At 45.3% G+C, this 20,169-nt stretch overlaps 1 protein-coding gene across 4 annotated transcripts in view; it reads left to right on the forward strand.

Annotated features, from left to right (window-relative positions):
* Positions 1-20,169, forward strand: part of wdr33 (WD repeat domain 33) — a 102,298-nt gene that overhangs the window by 64,850 nt on the left and 17,279 nt on the right. For all 4 annotated transcript variants that reach the window (XM_067995604.1, XM_067995603.1, XM_067995605.1 and 1 more), the window contains exons 10-16: positions 1,511-1,589; positions 1,948-2,058; positions 2,661-2,758; positions 3,181-3,267; positions 9,694-9,833; positions 12,426-12,578; positions 13,695-14,477. In XM_067995604.1, coding sequence (XP_067851705.1) covers positions 1,511-1,589; positions 1,948-2,058; positions 2,661-2,758; positions 3,181-3,267; positions 9,694-9,833; positions 12,426-12,578; positions 13,695-14,477 — 1,451 coding nt within the window. The remainder of the gene's footprint in view (positions 1-1,510; positions 1,590-1,947; positions 2,059-2,660; positions 2,759-3,180; positions 3,268-9,693; positions 9,834-12,425; positions 12,579-13,694; positions 14,478-20,169) is intronic.

Here is a 20,169-nt window from a genome sequence, read left to right on the forward strand (position 1 = left end):
GGACTCATGCAGTGTCTTCCAGTTCACACTATGAAACATTACAACTTCAGGATTCTGACGTTGCAGTGGTGCCGACCAACATGGGAATAAAAATCCCAAATACGACCACAATGTCTATCAGTGCAGGTCTCCAGTGAGAACCTCAACCAATGTACAGCTGGAACTTGTATCCATGACTGTACCAGCACTAGCTGATGCCAATGCAGTCAGTAGGACATCAACCATTGCACCGCACAAGCAATTTGTGGGTCCCAGTAGAGCCCCAAAAGTCCATCTTGGCCGTCATTGTGTGTATAATACAACCTGATTGGTTGTATGGTGCTTTGGGACATCCTGAGGTCGTTAAAGGCGCTATATAAATGCAAGTCTTTCTTTCTATCTCATGCAGTAAGTTGCATGATTTCAAGAAATTTTGTTGTTTTGATCTGATAGTTTATGACAATTTGCAGAGTCTAAAAATAGGTCCATAGAATCCTGAATAAATTAGCAATAGGCTAAAATAATTCTATAAATGACTACAATTCATGTGAGCATTGTTGTTACCATATCTGTGTTAATGCTTGAGCTTTCTCTCGATGCTTGTAACATTCTCATGGCTGACGGGCAGTTTTCATAGGCAGGCAAAGTCTGCTATGATCTGGAACCTGCACCCTTATATGTGCCATGAGTGGGATAGGGTGCCACAGGGCTAATAATCACCCCTTAGCAATGATGCATTGTGCCAGATTCCCTGTGGAATGTCCACCATGCTTTGTTGACTCCTAAAGATGGCTACTAGCACTTGGTCAGGCCATTATGTTCAGGCTAAAACTAATAGGTTTACTTACTAGTAACATAATACAAGAAGCAGAAAGACTCAGCAAGTTACTGATAGTGCAGATATTGAAGAAAACACTAAAGATAGAATCTGACAAGGAATTAAACTGTCCTCTTTAGAACATATTTCTTACACAGTCCAGACTTCCCGATCTGATGACATATTCATATTGGGCGACACGATTCCCTTGATTGACCCCACACTGTTGACTTCACAAACAAACTGAACTAAAGCGGAGCAGTTAAGATGGTGTTTTCATGTCAAAAGTGTTAATGTTGAGACAATTACTATCTTCTTCCTAAGCATATCGCTAGGAATAATGAATTTGTCCACCTCAGTCTGCAGACTTGCATACATTAGCATTTCAAAGAGAAACTGCCAAGTCAGAAAGCAAACTTTGACCTAATTAATTTGATTACCGGCTGTAGCACCGAGTGACTTCTATCCGAAGTGTAGATGGGTCTGCTCAGTTTTGTACATGGACCTGATAGTGAAACTCTTTCAAGGATAGAGCTATCTGAAGCCGGTTTTTAAATCACATTTACTCATGTCGATTGAAAGTGGAAAACAAAGCGGAAATCACCCAAATTGTTACAGTACGGTTAAGCTTGTGTAGTCGAACAGCTACATCACAGTATAAAGTGATTTCAGTGCATGCCCTTTCTTTAACTCTCTACTCCTGTCTGTTCACAGCTGTGGCTTGGCACCCAGTACATGAAGGACTATTTGCTAGCGGGGGATCTGATGGCTCTTTGCTGTTCTGGCATGTGGGGTGAGTAAAATCTGCCAATGTGATGTGTGCAAGGGACATGCAACAGAAATAAAATCCCAAATAAATGAACTCTGGTTGTTTTCCTGTCCTTTTGACTTTATTCAGTGAAAGACAGGGCTCTTGTATCGTTTTCCTAGGCTGGATCTGAATACACTGTAACCAATTTCGTGTCAACTAGGATAAGGCAACTTCCGCAGCCACAGCCAAAATATCTTCAGTCACTTTGTTTGCTAGATATGATGAAAACCTCTAAGACCAATATTTCCTTTTGTAAGATCGAGCTGAACTGGTCCATGCTCTACTGTTGTACCTTAAACGAGTTTGGTCTAACTGTCCTTATGGATATATCTGATTGCAGTGTGGAGAAGGAGGTTGGTGGAATGGAGATGGCCCATGAAGGAATGATCTGGAGCCTGGCCTGGCACCCCCTTGGGCACATACTTTGCTCAGGATCCAATGACCATACCAGGTATAACTTTAACTGACAAAGTAAAATATAATTTTTAAAAATATTAAGGGAACCGAATGAAATTTTCCGAAAGGTAATGTGCTATGCCATCACACATGGAGCTCTGCTTCTTCCCATACCATTGAAACCCAGAAGAGCTTTCTATAATGGCCAAACAAATATAAAAAAAGGATGGATTTAATTCCTTTCCCTTAAATTTTCAAACAATCTATTTATTATAGCTGTTGCTGTGATTCTGTACAGCCAACATGTGTCTACCAGCTGTTTAATTCCAGTTTTGCGATTTTCCCTCATTTCTTCAAATATCACACACAAGTGAACAGATTGCAATCCAGAGAACCAGTGGAGCACTTGCCCTTCAAACGTTTAGCACAGCATAGGAACTGGTGTAGAATAAGACAAAGGATAAGTACAGCTCTGTGTAGTGCCGACTGCTACACGAACAGTGCACAGTGCTGTTCTGTCCTTGTTTGGCTAACTGTTGAATGTGAAGGTTAGCCTATGTTCAAAGAATGAGAATGGCCGTGATCTCAGTAAGTGGTCTTAGTACTGCAATGCCAGTCTAGCAGTATGTTAAATTACATGCAACCTGTCATTGGCAGCAAATTCTGGACAAGAAACAGACCTGGAGATAAAATGAGAGATCGCTACAATCTGAACCTGCTTCCAGGGATGTCGGATGAAGCAGTGGGAGAGTATGGTAAGAATAGAATATGCAGTATCAGAATATGTTACGAGCTATTTTGCAGTGTAATAAATAGTGGAAGAGACCAGACTATACTGTACATTGTAATAAATTAAATATCTTTCCGCTACACAGCAGAATGCATTATACAGTGTATGGAACGTAACACAATATGATCACAGGCTATAATTAGATTACAAATCTTGTTAATATTGTTAATGTACAGTAATATATCAGAAGTGTCTTTCATCAATAGTTCTGTGTGTGATGGGAATGTGAGTCACACAGCCACTGACCTGGCATTTGACCAGCCCAGGAGCTGTTTACTGCCTCACACACTTCCTGAAAAGGGAAGTAAACACTTAACCACAATATTTCATAAAGATGAAACTCCTTGTACAAATCCTGAGCTTTTATTTATATTTGGAATTCCACAGATGACATTGAGCCGAACAGTCTATCAAGTATTCCTGGGATGGGCATTCCTGAGCAACTGAAACAAGCCTTGGAGCTGGAACAGGCCAGTAAGTAGACCACGAAGAATTAAATATAGTCAGTAAGGAGATTGAACCTGGACCTTCCTGTTCTGTATGGGTCTCTGAGTGTTTTAACCAACTGAGCCATATGGGGCAGCCATGCAGTAGTCATTCTATTGAGTTTGCCATTAAAGTTGGAACTGATCAAGTTGGAAATATGGTGCAAGACCATTTCCTTGAGTTGGACAAAGCAGTCAGGCAGTGACTGTGATTGATTTAAGTTCAGGACTCAGCATGTTTTAAGGAGATTGATTTCATTTCTTCCTGCTCCACTGATTATGCTACCAAATGGCAGACTGCGGTCCACTGCTGTCTTGGGACCTTATGAATCTGGGGCAAACAGAACTTTGCAGAGGTGACACAAGCATAGACATGTCAGTTAGTCAACTTAGCCCACCCACAAAGCTGTTTTGCTTCTGACTAAGAACATAAGAAATAGGGGCAGGAATAGGCCATACGTCCCCTCGAGCCTGCTCCACCATTCAATCAGATCATGGCTGATCTTCGACCTCAACTGCATTTTCCTGCCTGGTCCCCATATCCCTTGATTCCCTTAGAGTTCAAAAATCTATCGCTCTCAGACTTGAATATACTCAACGACTGAGCATCCACAGCCCTCTGGGGTAAAGAATTCCAAAGATTCACGACCCTCTGAGTGAAGAAATTCCTCCTCATCTCAGTCCTAAATGTCTGACTCCTTATCCTGAGCTTATATCCCCTAGTTCTATACTCTCCAGCCAGGGGAAACATCCTCTCAGCATCTACCCTGTCAAGCCCTCTTAGAATCTTACATGTTTCAATGAGATCACCTCGCATTCTTCTAAACTCCAAAGAGTATAAGCCCAATCTACTCAATTTTTCCTCATGGAACAACCCTCTCATCCCAGGAATCAATCCAGTGAACCTTCGTTGCACCGCCTCTAAGGCAAATGTATCCTCCTTTAGATGAGGAGACCAAAACTGTACACAGTACTCCAGGTGTGATCTCACCAAAGCCCTGTACAATTGCAGCAAGACTTCCTTACTCTTGTGCTCCAACCCCCTTGCAAAAAAGGCCAACATACCATTTGCTTTTCTAATTGCTTGCTGTACCTGCTTGTTAATTTTTTGTGTTTCATGTACAAGGACACCCAAATTTCTCTGAACACCAACATTTAACAGTTTCTCACCATTTAAAAAAAATTCAGTTTTTCTATTCTTCCTCCCAAAGTGAATAACCTCACATTTCCCCATTATATACTTCATCTGCCACCTTCTTTCCCATTCACTTATCCTGTCGATATCCCTGCGTCCTCCTCACAGCTTACTTTCCCACCTGGTTTTGTACCATCAGCAAACTTAAATACGTTACACTTAGTCCTCGACATCTAGGTCCTGCACATCTAAGTCATTGATACAGATTGTAAATATTAGGCCTAAGCACCGATCCTTGCAGCACCCCACTAGTTACAACCTGCCAACCTGAAAATGACCCATTTATTCCTACTCTCTGATTTCTGGCTGTTATCCATTCTAATATAGAGGATTGGTTATGACCCCAAACCCATGAGCCCTTATCTTGTGCAACAACCTTTTATGTGGCACCTTATTGAATGCCTTTTCAAAATCCAAATAAACTATATCCACTGGTTCCCCTTTATCTACTCTGCTAGTTACATCCTCAAAAAACTCTAATAGACTTGTCAAACACAATTTTCCTTTCATAAAACCATGCTATCTCTGCCTAATCATGTTATGATTTTCTAAGTGCTCTGTTACCACTTTCTTAATAATGGATTCTAGCATTTTCCTGATGGCTCATGTCAGGCTATAGGCAGAGCTAAGCGATTCCACATCCAATGGATCAGATCAAAGCTCTGCAGTCCTGCCACATCCAGTCGTGAATGGTGGTGGACAATTAAACAACTAACGGGAGGAGGAGGCTCTGCAAACATCCCCATGCCTCAATGATGGCGGAGTCCAGCACGTGAGTGCAAAAGACAAGTCTGAAGTGTTTGCAACCATCTTCAGCCAAAAGTGAAGAGTGGATGATCCATCTCGGCCTCCTCCCGATATCCCCACCATCACAGAAGCCAGTCTTCAGCCAATTCGATTCACTCCACGTGATATCAAGAAACGGCTGAGTGCATTGGATACAGCAAAGGCTATGGGCCCCGACAACATCCCAGCTGCAGTGCTGAAGACTTGTGCTCCAGAACTAGCTGCGCCTCTAGCCAAGCTGTTCCAGTACAGCTACAACATTGGCATCTACCCGACAATGTGGAAAATTGCCCAGGTATGTCCTGTCCACAAAAAGCAGGACAAATCCAATCCGGCCAATTACCGCCCCATCAGTCTACTCTTCTTCCATCACTTTGCTGATGATTGTGTCGTCGACAGTGCTGTCAAGCGGCACTTACTCACCAATAACCTGCTCACCGATGCTCAGTTTGGGTTCCACCAGGACCACTCGGCTCCAGACCTCATTACAGCCTTGGTCCAAACATGGACGAAGAGCTGAATTCCAGAGGTGAGGTGAGAGTGACTACCCTTGACATCAAGGCAGCATGTGACCGAGTGTGGCAACAAGGAGCCCTAGTAAAATTGAAGTCAATGAGAATCAGGGGGAAAACTCTCCAGTGGCTGGAGTCATACCTAGCACAAAGGAAGATGATAGTGGTTGTTGGAGGCCAATCATCTCAGCCCCTGGGCATTGCTGCAGGAGTTCCTCAGGGCAGTGTCCCAGGCCCAACCATCTTCAGCTGCTTCATCAATGACCTTCCCTCCATCATAAGGTCAGAAATGGGGATGTTCGCTGCTGATTGCACAGTGATCAGTTCCATTTGCAACCCCTCAAATAATGAAGCAGTCCGAGCCCGCATGCAGCAAGACCTTGACAACATCCAGGCTTGGGCTGATAAGTGGCAAGTAACATTCGCGCCAGATAAGTGCCAGGCAATGACCATCTCCAACAAGAGAGAGTCCAACCACCTCCCCTTGACATTCAACGGCATTACCATCGCCGAACCCCCCACCATCAACATCCTGGGTGTCACCATTGACCAGAAACTTAACTGGACCAGCCATATAAATACTGTGGCTATGAGAGCAGGTCAGAGGCTGGGTATTCTGCGGTGAGTGACTCACCTCCTGACTCCCCAAAGCCTTTCCACCATCGACAAGGCACAAGTCAGGAGTGTGATGAAATACTCTCCACTTGCCTGGATGAGTACAGCTCCAATAACATTCAAGAAGCTCGACACCATCCAGGACAAAGCAGCCTGCTTGATTGGCACCCCATCCACCACCCTAAACATTCACTTCCTTCACCACCGGCGCACAGTGGCTGCAATGTGTGCCATCCACAGGATGCACTGCAGCAACTCGCCAAGGCTTCTTCGACAGCACCTCCCAAACCCGCGACCTCTACTATCTGGAAGGACAAGAGCAGCAGGCACATGGGAACAACACCACCAGCACGTTCCCCTCCAAGTCACACACCATCCCGACTTGGTCGTCGCTGGGTCAAAATCCTGGAACTCCCTTCCTAACAGCACTGTGGGAGAACTGTCACCACACGGACTGCAGGGGTTCAAGAAGGCGGCTCACCACCACCTTCTCAAGGGCAATTAGGGATGGGCAATGAATGCCGGCCTCGCCAGCGACGCCCACATCCCATGAACGAATTTTTTAAAACGGCTAATTATCCCTGTGTTCTCTTTCCTTTCTTTCTTGAATAGCGGTGTTACATTTGCTACCTTCCAATCCATTGGGACCACTCTAGAATCTAGAGAATTCTGGAAGATCAAAGCCAATGCATCCACTATCTCTGCAGCCACCTCTTTTAAAACCATAGGATGTATGACATCAGGTCCAGGAGATTTGTCGGCTTTTAATCCCATTAATTTCTCCACTACTTTTTCTTTACTAATATTAATTACTTTAAGTTCCTCACTCTTATTAGACCCTTGGTTCCCCACTATTACTTGTATGTTTTTGGTGTCTTCTACTGTGACGACAGATACAAAATATTTGTTTAACGTCTCTGCCATTTCCATATTCCCCGTTGTAATTTCTCCTGTCTCAGCCTCTAAGGGTCCCACGTTTACTTTCGTTAATCTTTTCCTTTTTACATACTTGTAGAAGCTCTTATAATCTGTTTTTATATTTCTTGCTAGTTTATTCTCATTCTATTTTTTCCCTTTTTATCAATTTTTGGTCATCCTTTGTTGGTTTCTAAAACTCTTCCAATCCTCAGACTTACTACTCTTCTTGGCAACATTATAAGCCTCTTCTTTTAATCTCATACTATCCTTAACTTCTTTAGGATGACGAGCTAGCCACTTCTGTCAATCATTGTTCATGAGTGAAAGTGAGGGATGATTGAGGGCAACGTTTGATCAGTTGGATAAGAAAGAGCTCATAGGGTGGGGTTGGGGGGGTGGTGGTGGTGCTATCAATAATGTTTTTCACATATCTGAGATCCATTTAAGATTAATGACATTATACATAAATGATTAAGCTTATCTTGCCCATTCCAACCCTCTGGGGTCACTTGTAGCCATATGCATATTTGTCATGTACAAAGGTTAAGCTAAAGTAATTTTGCAAGCTTAAAAATAAGTTCAGGTTTTCTTTTTGAAACTGGCTTGAATTAAATTTATAGCATGAAAGGAACATTGTTATTGAAATAATATCAATAATAGTTATAGCTTCACTGAACACATGGACCTGGAGTTTCCTCCATGGGTGCAACCATGAAGTTGGACTCAAAAGTGTTCCCGATTTTGCCGATGTCAAAAAACACCCGAGCCTCCTCCCAACCTTAGTAGAATACTCACAAACATGAAATGGGTGTAAATGGGCATAAATCAGCTTAAACTATCCGGGCCCAAGGAAAACTCCAAACCCACATCAGTATATTTCTTCTTTGAGTCTTAATTTAAGTTTCAACTCATTGAACTATCATTCATGCACATCACGCACATATTTCAGAACCTGCAATTGGGAAGCTTTTCAATGTTTAATGTGACTTATTATTGTCATAATAATGCATTCAAACAAATGGAAGCAGGTGTCAGTGAGGATAATTTTTTAAAAAATCATTGAAAACATTGCAATTAAAAGATCAGAAAAATGACCATTTCCCGCTGTGCCTGAAAATCTGGTCGCAATGTTGAGAGACCCCCCCCCCACCGAACAAGTGCAGTTGGAGGATACTCGCATTTGAGAATCGGGAGCATGGCCAGTTTCATGGGCAGAGATTTATTTGGATGGAGGTTTTGATGGACGGGCGTAAAAGATCGAAGAGACTTGGGTGTGCTGTAGTTATGTGCGTAACTCACTTGCACCCAGAATGTTGCGATAGCTTAAGACGCATGATTTGTTTAAGCCCAGATTACGGGTGTATCTGGGTGCAAATGCGGAGAAAACACCAGGCCATGGAGCTGTTCCCAGACCTCAGCGAGGTCAGTGATTGCAATAAGTGGACCGTGGTTGGACGTAACTGGGGTGTCTGCGCAAAGTAGTCACACGTTGAATTATCCGCAGTGTGTGCTGCACATTATCAGCCTGTGGTGAAGATGTGAATCACTATTCCATCAGTAATCTGATGTCCTATTTGAAAATTCTATTGTGAAAAAAAATACAGGAATTCTTTTAAAACAAGTTGATTTTATTGACCTAGAGTTTCCCTAATATTGCCAGAATTGCCACTTTGGAATCAGTTCTTCAAACTGTTTAGCTTCCTTCAAGCCGCAGTCAGTTTATTTCAGCCACATAGACCATGCTCCAGTGTCTGGTCGTTGCTAAGTTAGCTGAATCCATCTGAAGAGATGTAGTGGCGATACATTTCGCCTTAATGCCCCATGTTAGGGAGGAATAATTGGCCAGGTTTCCTGCTCCTGATCATTATTTAGGGACCCCTGCTGAATGTGCATATGTGTGGTTGCCAGGTAGGGACGGGATTGGGCTTAGCTGTCGTGGTGTACATGGTTGAATCGTTGCCAACATCAAGTACCTTGGCTCACACACAAGGAATTGTCCCTTGGGTGAGGTATTGAGAAGCAATTCCGGTGGAACAGTACCTCAGCAGGAAGTCCGCCCCTTAAGGAGAGCAGGGGAGAAAATTGGCAAGAGGGGAAAAATAAAAGAAATGTTTAGTGCATTGTTATAACCTAATAAAACACAGCAAAGAAGTCCCTTTGTTTATCTAGCACAGTACCACAGCAAATATGAAGAATTATATCCTTCACTAAAGTAAAAAACAATCTGTAACTGGGTATTGCTAAGGGTCAGCATTCCAGCAATTCCTTCATTTAAAAAAGACTTTGGCTACATTTATGGTCTGTAGATCTGTTAAAGTGAGTCGCTCCAAAAATATTTCAAAAATTTGCTGCCTTGTTTCGTATCCTTATAAAGCATGAATTTTTACAGACAAAGAAGAGGTGAATGAGGTGGAGATGGCGATCCCAGGATTGGACTGGGGCATGGATGAGATGATGTTGAAGGATCAGAAGAAAGTGATACAGAAGAAAGTCCCTTATGCAAAGCCAATTCCTGTACAGTTTCAACAGGTCAGCCAGAACCAGTATGATTCACTCCTGTCTGACACCACTGTAAGACTGATCTGCATTGAATGTAGGAAATCCATGACACATTGTATGGTGTGGCACTGAACCAGATGGATAGGGAATATCGTAGGTTTGATCCATGGTGAGTGCTGACTTAGTCAGGCTCAGCTGCAGTGCGGTGAGGGAGCTATAATTCGCCCCAGTGTTCGCAGGAAGGGGGAAGCAAATTGACCAAGGTTCCTGCCTCTGATTGTTGCCCAACAATTTCTGCTGACTGTGTATATGTTGGGTGAGGACAAGGACATGCTGGAACAGGGATGGTCCCCTCAATCTGGAAGGATCATCCTGGAATGTAAAGATAATCCCTGGCTTCTCTTCTCCACTACAAACTGCCTTCTTAAACCCCTCTCCCCTGCCTCCTGCACCCTCACCTCCAACAACAGCAAGGAGCTCATGGAATTCTTTATCATTAAGATTGAGATTTCCGTTCAGCTGCCTCTGCCGCTTCCCTCCCTTCACCTAGCAAAACTTCCCCTCCGGTTCCCCCCTGCCCTAGCCCTAACCTCACATCTTTCTCTAATTTCTCTCCTATCTCCCCTCGAGCTCTCTCCGAGTTCATCTTGACCATGAGACCCACCACCTGTTCCCTTGACCCTATTCCCACTAAACTGCTGACCATTCCTGCCCCCCATGTTAGCTGATATTGTTAACAGTTCGCTCTCCTCAGGTACTGTCCTCCTCCCATTCAAATCTGCTGTCGTCACCCCCCTCCTCAAAAAACCCACCTGACCCCTCTGTCCTTGCAAACTACCGCCCCATCTCCAACCTCTATTTCCTCTCCAAAGTCCTTGAACGTGTTGTCGCCTCCCAAATCAGCGCCCATCTTTCCTGCAACTCCATGTTTGAGTCCCTCCAATCAGGTTTCTGTCCCTGCCACAGTGCTGAAACAGCCCTTATCAAAGTCACAAATTACATCCTATTTGACTGACGATGGGAAACTATCCCTCTTCATCCTTCTCGACCTGTCTGCAGCCTTTGACACGGTCGACCACACCATCCTCCTCCAATGCCTCTCCTTCATCGTCCAGCTGGGAGGGACTGCCCTCGCCTGGTTCCATTTTCATCTGTCCCGTCGTAGTCAGAGAATCACCTGCAATGGTTTCTCTTCCCACTCCCGCACCGTTACCTCTGGAGTCCCCCGAAGATCTATCCTTGGTCCCCTTCTATTTCTCATCTACATGCTGCGCCTCGGCAACATCGTCCGAAAACACGACGTCACATTCCCACATGTATACTGAGGACACCCAGATCTACCTCCCTCGACCCCTCCACTGACTCTGATTTGTCACATTGCTTGTCCAACATCCAGTACTGGATGAACAAAAATTTCCTCCAACGAAATATTGGGAAGACCGAAGCCATTGTCATCGGCCCCCGCCACAAACCTCGTTCCCCTAGCTACCAATTCCATCCCTCTCCCTGGCCACTGTCTGAGGCTGAACCAGACTGTTGGCAACCTTGGCGTCCTATTTGACCCTGAGATGAGCTTCCGACCACACATCCACTCCATCAACAAGATCGCCAACTTCCACCTCCGTATCATCGCCCGTCTCCGTCCCTGCCTCAGCTCATCTGCTGAAACCCTCATCCACGCCTTTGTTACTTCTAGACTTGACTATTCCAATGCTCTCCTGGTTGGCCTCCCATCTTCCACCCTCCATAAATTTGAGTTCATCTAAAACTCTGCTGCCTGTATCCTAACTCGCACCAAGTCCCGTTCACCCATCACCCCTGTGCTTGCTGATTTTAAAATTCTCAAATCCCTCCATGGCCTCGCCCACCCCCCCATCTCTGTAACCTCCTCGAGCCCTACAACCCTCCGAGAGCTCTGCACTCCTCCAATTCTTGCCTCTTGCGCAACCCGATTTTAATCACTCCACCATTGGTGGCCGTGCCTTCAGCTGCCTCAGCCCCAATGCTCTGGAATTCCATCCCTAAATCTCTCCGTCTCTCTACCTCTCTCTCCTCTTTTAAGATGTTCCTTAAAACCTACCTTTGACCAAGCTTTTTGTCACCTGTCCTAAAATCTCCTTCTGTGGCTCGGTGAATCTTGTTTTATAACGCTCCTGTGAAGCGCCTTGGGACGTTTTACTACATTAAAGACGCTATATAAATGCAAGTTGTTGCGAAGTAGCCCACTACCTTTCATTGTCTAGCCTCGTGCATGAAGAGGCTGACTGCTTGGACACGGTACTGGAACACTGCCACTGCATACAGAACCTTATCCCCATACGATCACGATCTTTAGGAGAGGGGGAGGTATGCATGGCAAGAGGGAGGGTATGCAGGGTATCTGATTCCCATGAGATGCACACATTCAACAATTGATTTGTAGCAACTACAGAACACATTCCTACCTTACAGAAAACAAATTAACACTGCTGTACTACAGCGAAGAAAACATCATCCACTATAAGCATTATTGAGCGAAGGTAAATGGTGGGAATTTGAAGGGGCAGAAACATGGGATGGTGGTGGGATTTGAAAATGGGAGAAAGATGTGAATGTTATGCAATGTCTATCTTCTTTCTGCAGGCATGGTCTCAGAATAAGGTTCTCACAGTTCCTGTTGAGGAACCAAAGATCGAGAGGGCAGAAGAGAAGAAACAGGAAGAAAAGAAGAAATCTCAAGCAGAAATCGAGCAGGAGATGGCTGCTCTGCAGTACACCAATCCTCTGCTGTTGGAGGTTAGAGAAGACCATCATTGTCTCAGTCTTTATAACCTGGACACTTCAACCTCATCAATTACTCTTACACAGTTTGGAGGCTAATTTGTAGCCTTTAGCTTTCAGACATTTTGTTAACATGAGAGGAAATGCAAACTAAATTGATATTGGTGATTGTTACCCTGTTTGAATCATTGGCTATTGATTGGTAGTGTGTTGGATCCAAAGGGCGGAGTAAATAATAAAATGAGGGGTGACCCATGAGGGGTGACCCATGTTGGAAAGCCAGTATTCTCCCCTACATACAGGTTAGGGTGTGGGATTATATTCATGGACACTGATTTCACTGTCTCAGCCAGTCGGACAGCAAAGACAGCACGCTTCTTTAAAGGAGTAGAAAATCAAAGGGAATGTTGCATTGGGACACTTCCTAGCAGAGCAAGCCACTCTTATACAGTGGAAATCCACTGTCTCGTGGCTTCTATATACAACAGCTGTACCCTGTTCTATTTTAGTCTCAAACCGCAGGGGAAACCTTATGCTGAAGATGCGGATTCAGGCATTATCGTGTGGAAGAGTTGACTGTTAGCAACCAATGCGACTATGAGTTGGGGGCATCGCAGCTGAGCCCTATCCTCTTCTCACAGAAGCACACTTCCAGCAGGAATCGCTGGATCGCCATCGCGATGATCCCCTCCACACCCCAGGGGCTTTGAGGCCAATTGTAGCTCTCCTCCCACTGCCTTTGGTGAGATCAGCAACCTCAGCAGAGACAACAATTGAGCAGGACTTTTTGGTCTGTATGGCTCACCTCACTGCCTAAACCCACTATTCCATTGTAGAGCCACATTGATTACATCCCCGTCATTATTCCTTGTATTGTTTCCACTATAAAACCCGTGGTAGTCAAAGAAGTGCACTATGTAGTTGGGGTCAGGAACAGAAAATTAGCAGTACTTGAAACATCTATCAGCGTTACATAGCCTCCTTTTGAAAAAAATTGACACCCTCCGTTGTACAATCCCTTTAAAGGCAGCCACGTCAGATTGAAGCGTCCACTCGCTTTCTTCGGTCGTCTCTGATAAATATCTAAGTCATAAAACAAAGATTTATGCTTTGTGCTTTGTTCCTTCACAGCAACTGAAGATCGAGAGGATGGCACAGAAACAGGCGGAACAAGTCCAACAGCAGCAGCAGCAACAAGGTCCTTCTTTAGCGCCACAGGCCTTCCCAGGGCAAGGATTTATCCCGCAGCCTCCACAAGGATTTCAACAGTCTCTACCACCTCAACAGATGCAGATGAATATGCCGCTCGGACATTCAGGACCCCAAGGCAATTTCAGACCTCCAGCACCTCCAGGACAAATGGGTCCTCAAGTCCCCCCACTCATGCAGGGTCCTGTAGTGACACAAGGATTAATGGGCCCCCAAGGACATGCAGGGCCGCAAGGAATTCATGGTCCCGGAGGACCTCCAGGGCCCCAAGGACATCCAGGACCACATGCTGCACAGGGTTTTCCAGGACCCCAAAATCATCCTGGGCCTCAAGGACAGCAAGGACCGCACGTTCAACAAGGTTTAGGTCCCCAGGGTCATCCAGGGTCACAAGGACATCCAGGACCCCAAGGATTACCTGTGGCACAAGGAATGCAGGGACCATCGGGCCCAAGAGGGATGCAAGGCCCTCCAATGCAGGGACCCCCGCAGGGAATGCAAGGACCTCCACAGGGAATGCAAGGGCATCCCCAGGGCATGCAAGGACCACCAGGACCTCAAGGGCCACAGGGCGCACCAGGAGGGCCACCACATCCTCAGCAGGGTACTTCAAACGCGCAAGGGCCACCTCATCAAGCCCCTTCCTTTCAACAACCAGCCAAGCCATCACTGCTGGGTGATGGACCTCGAATGCCATTTAACCAGGTGAGCCATACTGTGTTTAATAGGTGTTACACCAAGTATTACACAAGCCATATGCATATACAGTACAACACAATTGAAAATGCAAGGAAGTTAAATCTATTTGGTGTTAACTAGTTTTAACTGAATACTTGAAAACAAGTGTCTCAGAAAGTTTTTATATGAAGATTTCATTCAAACTTACTTCAGTCTGGGTGACACTGAATTATTAATGCCCTGGCAAGTGTATTCTGCCCATTATTCAGGTTTTCCACTGCTGATGTTCAGGCATGTTACCCCCTGAAATGGCCAATATCAGCAGCTTCAAGGGGAGGAAAGGACACCCATCTCAGCGGTGAAGTGCAGGCTAGATAGAAGAACCTGCCCCACTGAGTATGTGATGGCAACCAAGCCCATGATGAAAAATGTGCCTAAGGATAAGAAGTGAAGTAAGGTGCCCACCGTTAATGTACTCCACCCATGTGTTCCTGAACGATCGAGTGCACATTACAGAATGGGGTTTACTTTGCAGACGCCTGCTAAATACATTAAAAATAGAGCACTAACATTTTAGAGTCATAGAGTTATACAGCACGGATAGAGGCCCTTCGGCCCATCGTGTCCGCGCCGGCCATCAAGCCCTGTCTAAACTAATCCCATATTCCAGCATTTGGTCAGTAGCCTTGTATGCTATGGCATTTCAAGTGCTCATCCAAATGCTTCTTGAATGTTGTGAGGGTTCCTGCCTCCACAACCCTTTCAGGCAGTGAGTTCCAGACTCCAACCACCCTCTGGGTGAAAAAGTTCTTTCTCAAATCCCCTCTAAACCTCCCGCCTTTTACCTTGAATCTATGCCTCCTTGTTATAGAACCCTCAACGAAGGGAAAAAGCTCCTTAGTATCCATCCTATCTGTGCCCCTCATAATTTTGTACACCTCAATCATGTCCCCCCTCAGCCTCCTCTGCTCCAAGGAAAACAAACCCAATCTTCCCAGTCTCTCTTCATAGCTGAAGCGCTCCAGCCCTGGTAACATCCTGGTGAATCTCCTCTGCACCCTCTCCAAAGCGATCACATCCTTCCTGTAGTGTGGCGACCAGAACTGCACACAGTACTCCAGCTGTGGCCTAACCAGTGTTTTATACAGCTCCATCATAACCTCCTTGCTCTTATATTCTATGCCTCGGCTAATAAAGGCAAGTATCCCATATGCCTTCTTTACCACCTTATCTACCTGTTCCGCCGCCTTCAGGGATCTGTGAACTTGCACACCAAGATCCCTCTGACCCTCTGTCTTGCCTAGGGTCCTCCCATTCATTGTGTATTCCCTTGCCTTGTTCGTCCCTCCAAAGTGCATCACCTCGCACTTTTCCGGGTTAAATTCCATTTGCCACTGTTCCGCCCATCTGACCAACCCATCTATATCGTCCTGCAGACCGAGGCTATCCTCCTCGCTATTTACCACCCTACCAATTTTTGTATCATCAGCGAACTTACTGATCATACCTTTTACATTCATATCCAAGTCGTTAATGTAGACCACAAACAGCAAGGAACCCAGCACCGATCCCTGTGGTACCCCACTGGCCACAGGCTTCCAGTCACAAAAACAACCTTCGACCATCACCCTCTGCCTTCTGCCACTAAGCCAGTTTTGTATCCAAAGTGCCAAGGCACCCTGGATACCATGGGCTCGTACCTTCTTGACCAGTCTCCTGTGCGGGACTTTATCGAAGGCCTTACTGAAATCCATGTATACCACATCCACTGCGTTACCCTCATCCACACGCCTAGTCACCCCCTCAAAAAATTCAATCAAATTAGTCCAAGAAATATTCCAGGCCTCTTGTTATGTCACTTGCAAACTTCTTTATTATTTTTATGAGTGTTCTAACATCACCTTAAGACTAAAGAATAAAAGATTTACATTTATGTAGCACCTTATCATGTCTGAGAAAAATCTCAAATTGCTTCACCTACAAGAACTTGCATTGAATGCAGTTGTGTTATTATGTAGGTAACATAGCCAATTTGCACAAAGAAAGATCCCACAGACAGCAGTGAGATGAATGCTCTGTTATTCTGTTGCACAGTATACTGGGACAACTCTTTGATCTTCTACGAATAACATCCACCTCAATGAACCAGAATAATGTTTGATCTAAAGGATGACACTTCCAACCATGTAGCAGGCCCTCAGTGCTACAGTGGAGTGCAAGCCTAGATTATGGGTTCATGTCCTGAAGAGGGGCTTGAAAACACAATTTTCTTGCCCAGAAATAACTGAGCTACACTGACACTAGTGCACCCACTGTTGGAAGCATATGAATGCTCTTTGTGAAATGCAGTTGGGCAGATGGACATCCTGCAGCTTTTGCTCAGTTTTGCACCCACCTCTGTCAGGAGATTAAGTTGGGGCAAGTACATGTATGTGGTACAGAGTGAGGTGGCCCATTGGACCCTTTCTCAGTCCAGTTTACTGTGTCATACCACTCTGCTCTGTTGCGCACACAGTTACTTGAAATCTTTTTGGCAACAAACTACTTTGTTTCCTACAAGCCATGTGAATGTTATGGTCATTAGCTCAGTTGGTAACATTCTCACCATTCTTGCCTCTGGGTCAGAAGGTTATTCAGATCAAGCCCCATATCTGACCATGTAATCTAAGCTGGCCTTTCAGTGCAAAACCGAGAGGGTACTGCATTGTCTGAGGTGCTGTGTTTCAGATCAGGGATGTTTTTTTATTCGTTCATGGGATGTGGGCATCGCTGGCGAGGCCAGCATTTATTGCCCATCCCTAATTGCCCTTGAGAAGGTGGTGGTGAGCCGCCTTCTTGAACCGCTGCAGTCCGTGTGGTGAAGGTTCTCCCACAGTGCTGTTGGGAAGGGAGTTCCAGGATTTTGACCCAGCGACGATGAAGGAACGGTGATATATTTCCAAGTCGGGATGGTGTGTGACTTGGAGGGGAATGTGCAGGTGGTGGTGTTCCCATCTATCTGCTGCCCTTGTCCTTCTAGGTGGTAGAGGTCGCGGGTTTGGGAGGTCCTGTCGAAGAAGCCTTGGCGAGTTGCTGCAGTGCATCCTGTGGATGGTGCACAGTGTGCCGGTGGTGAAGGGAGTGAATGTTTCGGGTGGTGGATGGGGTGCCAATCAAGCGGGCTGCTTTGTCCTGGATGGTGTCGAGCTTCTTGAGTATTGTTGGAGCTGCACTCATCCAGGCAAGTGGAGAGTGTTGCATCACACTCCTGACTTGTGCCTTGTTGATGGTGGAAAGGCTTTGGGGAGTCAGGAGGTGAGTCACTCGCCACAGAATACCCAGCCTCTGACCTGCTCTTGTAGCCACAGTATTTATATGGCTGGTCCAGTTAAGTTTCTGGTCAATGGTGACCCCCAGGATGTTGATGGTGGGGGGTTCAGCAATGGTAATGCCGTTGAATGTCATGGGGAGGTGGTTAGACCCTCTCTTGTTAGAGATGGTCATTGCCTGGCACTTGTCTGGCACGAATGTTACTTGCCACTCATCAGCTCAAGCCTGGATGTTGTCCAGGTCTTGCTGCATGCGGGCTCGGACTGCTTCATTATTTGAGGGGTTGCGAATGGAACTGAACACCGTGCAATCATCAGCGAACATCCCCATTTCTGACCTTATGATGGAGGGAAGGTCATTGATGAAGCAGCTGAAGATGGTTGGGCCAAGGACACTGCCCTGAGGAAATCCTGCAGCAATGCTCTGGGGCTGAGATGATTGGCCTCCAACAACCACTACCATCTTCCTTTGTGCTATGTATGACTCCAGCCACTGGAGAGTTTTCCCCCTGATTCCCGTTGACTTCAATTTTACTAGGGCTCCTTGGTGCCACACTCGGTCAAATGCTGCCTTGATGTCAAGGGCAGTCACTCTCACCTCACCTCTGGAATTCAGCTCTTCGTCCATGTTTGGACCAAGGCTGTAATGAGGTCTGGAGCCGAGTGGTCCTGGTGGAACCCAAACTGAGCATCGGTGAGCAGGTTATTGGTGAGTAAGTGCCGCTTGATAGCGCTGTTGACGACACCTTCAATCACTTTGCTGATGATTGAGAGTAAACTGATGGGGCGGTAATTGGCCGGATTGGATTTGTCCTGCTTTTTTGTGGACAGGACATACCTGGGCAATTTTCCACATTGTTGGGTAGATGCCAGTGTTGTAGCTGTACTGGAACAGCTTGGCTAGAGGCGCAGCTAGTTCTGGAGCACAAGTCTTCAGCACTACAGCCGGGATGTTGTCGGGGCCCGTAGCCTTTGCTGTATCAGGGATTAATCTAAGGCCTGTTCTGATTAATTCAGGTGGATGCTAAAGATCCCATGGTGCTATTTGAAGAGGAGCAGGAAGTTCTCTGGGACAACAGCCCCTCCCTCACCCACACCTTCAAAAACATTGCTGCTTGAGCGAGGTTGTGTGCAATGTGGTTGTCGTGTTGCTTACATAATCACTGCACTTCCGAATAATTCGTTGTAGGTGAAGTGCTTTGGGATATTTCTCAGAGATATAAAAAGACCGCTGTTTAAATGCAAGTCTCTTTCTTTATTTAGAATTATAAGATTAGAACCATACTGCTGCATCGAGATTTGATTGGCAATGTCTGTACCTATCCTTGCAACCCTAAAGATTAATACATCATTCGCTATGTTTTTGTTGAGTCTATTCCACATATTTTCTCTTTAGCAAAAAAAATTCAGCTGATGTGTTTACGATCTCTGATCAGGCAGTGGTGGATGAAGTGAAATGACCTGCTTACCTCCCTGTTCTCTCTACTTTCCAGCATTTTAAAGACCTGGACCATGTCTGACCTCTCTCTTTAATGAGAACAAATTAAATTGTGTCAGCCAGAGATGCAAGTCCCAGAGTAATGCTAGTCATTCTTGTCTTCTGCATTATATTAATATCCTTTTGAAAGATTGAGCACATTATTCTGAGAATGATCTCACCATTGAAATTTATCTTTGTCCAAGAATAGGCTTGTTCTCAACATTTTTGTGTTGACTGTATACTGAATCAATGGTTGATAACTGCACCCAAATCCACCTTTGCCATTGGGCACCTATCCAATTATAAGTGTTTTGTAGTTCTGGTACCAACGTATTTCACCTTGTATTTATTCACATTGGATTCCATTTGCTATTTGCCAACTCCGATACCATGTCCAGATCTATTTGAATGTTATACTTGTCACCTTGCACATAGCGAGATATCACCAATTTTGAGGGTGCTGGTAGTATCTTCCTTTGACTAGTATAAACAATAGGGCACCCAGAATAGATCCTGCTGAAGTTAACAGGGTCCCATGTCCAAGAGAGTCTTAATCCGTTTATCGTTATTTTGCTGATTCCTATTGCTACAATACTTGAGAGTCCAACCAGCATGTGGTGCAGCAGCACCCTAAAAAAGGATAGATAAATGTGCCCTCATGAGCCCTTTATTTAAAAATAAACCTGATTACTTCTGTTGATTTTGGAAGGAACATTTTTATTTCATCAGTGAGATCCAATGACTTATTAGGGGAACCAACTGAGAGGAGGCAGTGAGCCCGGCGATTGCTGTAATGTTCACGCAATTGAAATGGTTCATTTGCTGACATTTCCTGTTAAAGGTTAATTGGGGCACACAGGATTGGAATCATGAGAGAAGTACTGTGCACTCCTCCCCTCCCCCTTCCATCCTCAGCAGAGCCTTCCGCAGT

The sequence above is a fragment of the Heptranchias perlo genome, chromosome 13 (genome assembly GCF_035084215.1).
Source record: "Heptranchias perlo isolate sHepPer1 chromosome 13, sHepPer1.hap1, whole genome shotgun sequence".
Classification (NCBI taxonomy): Eukaryota; Metazoa; Chordata; class Chondrichthyes; order Hexanchiformes; family Hexanchidae; genus Heptranchias; species Heptranchias perlo.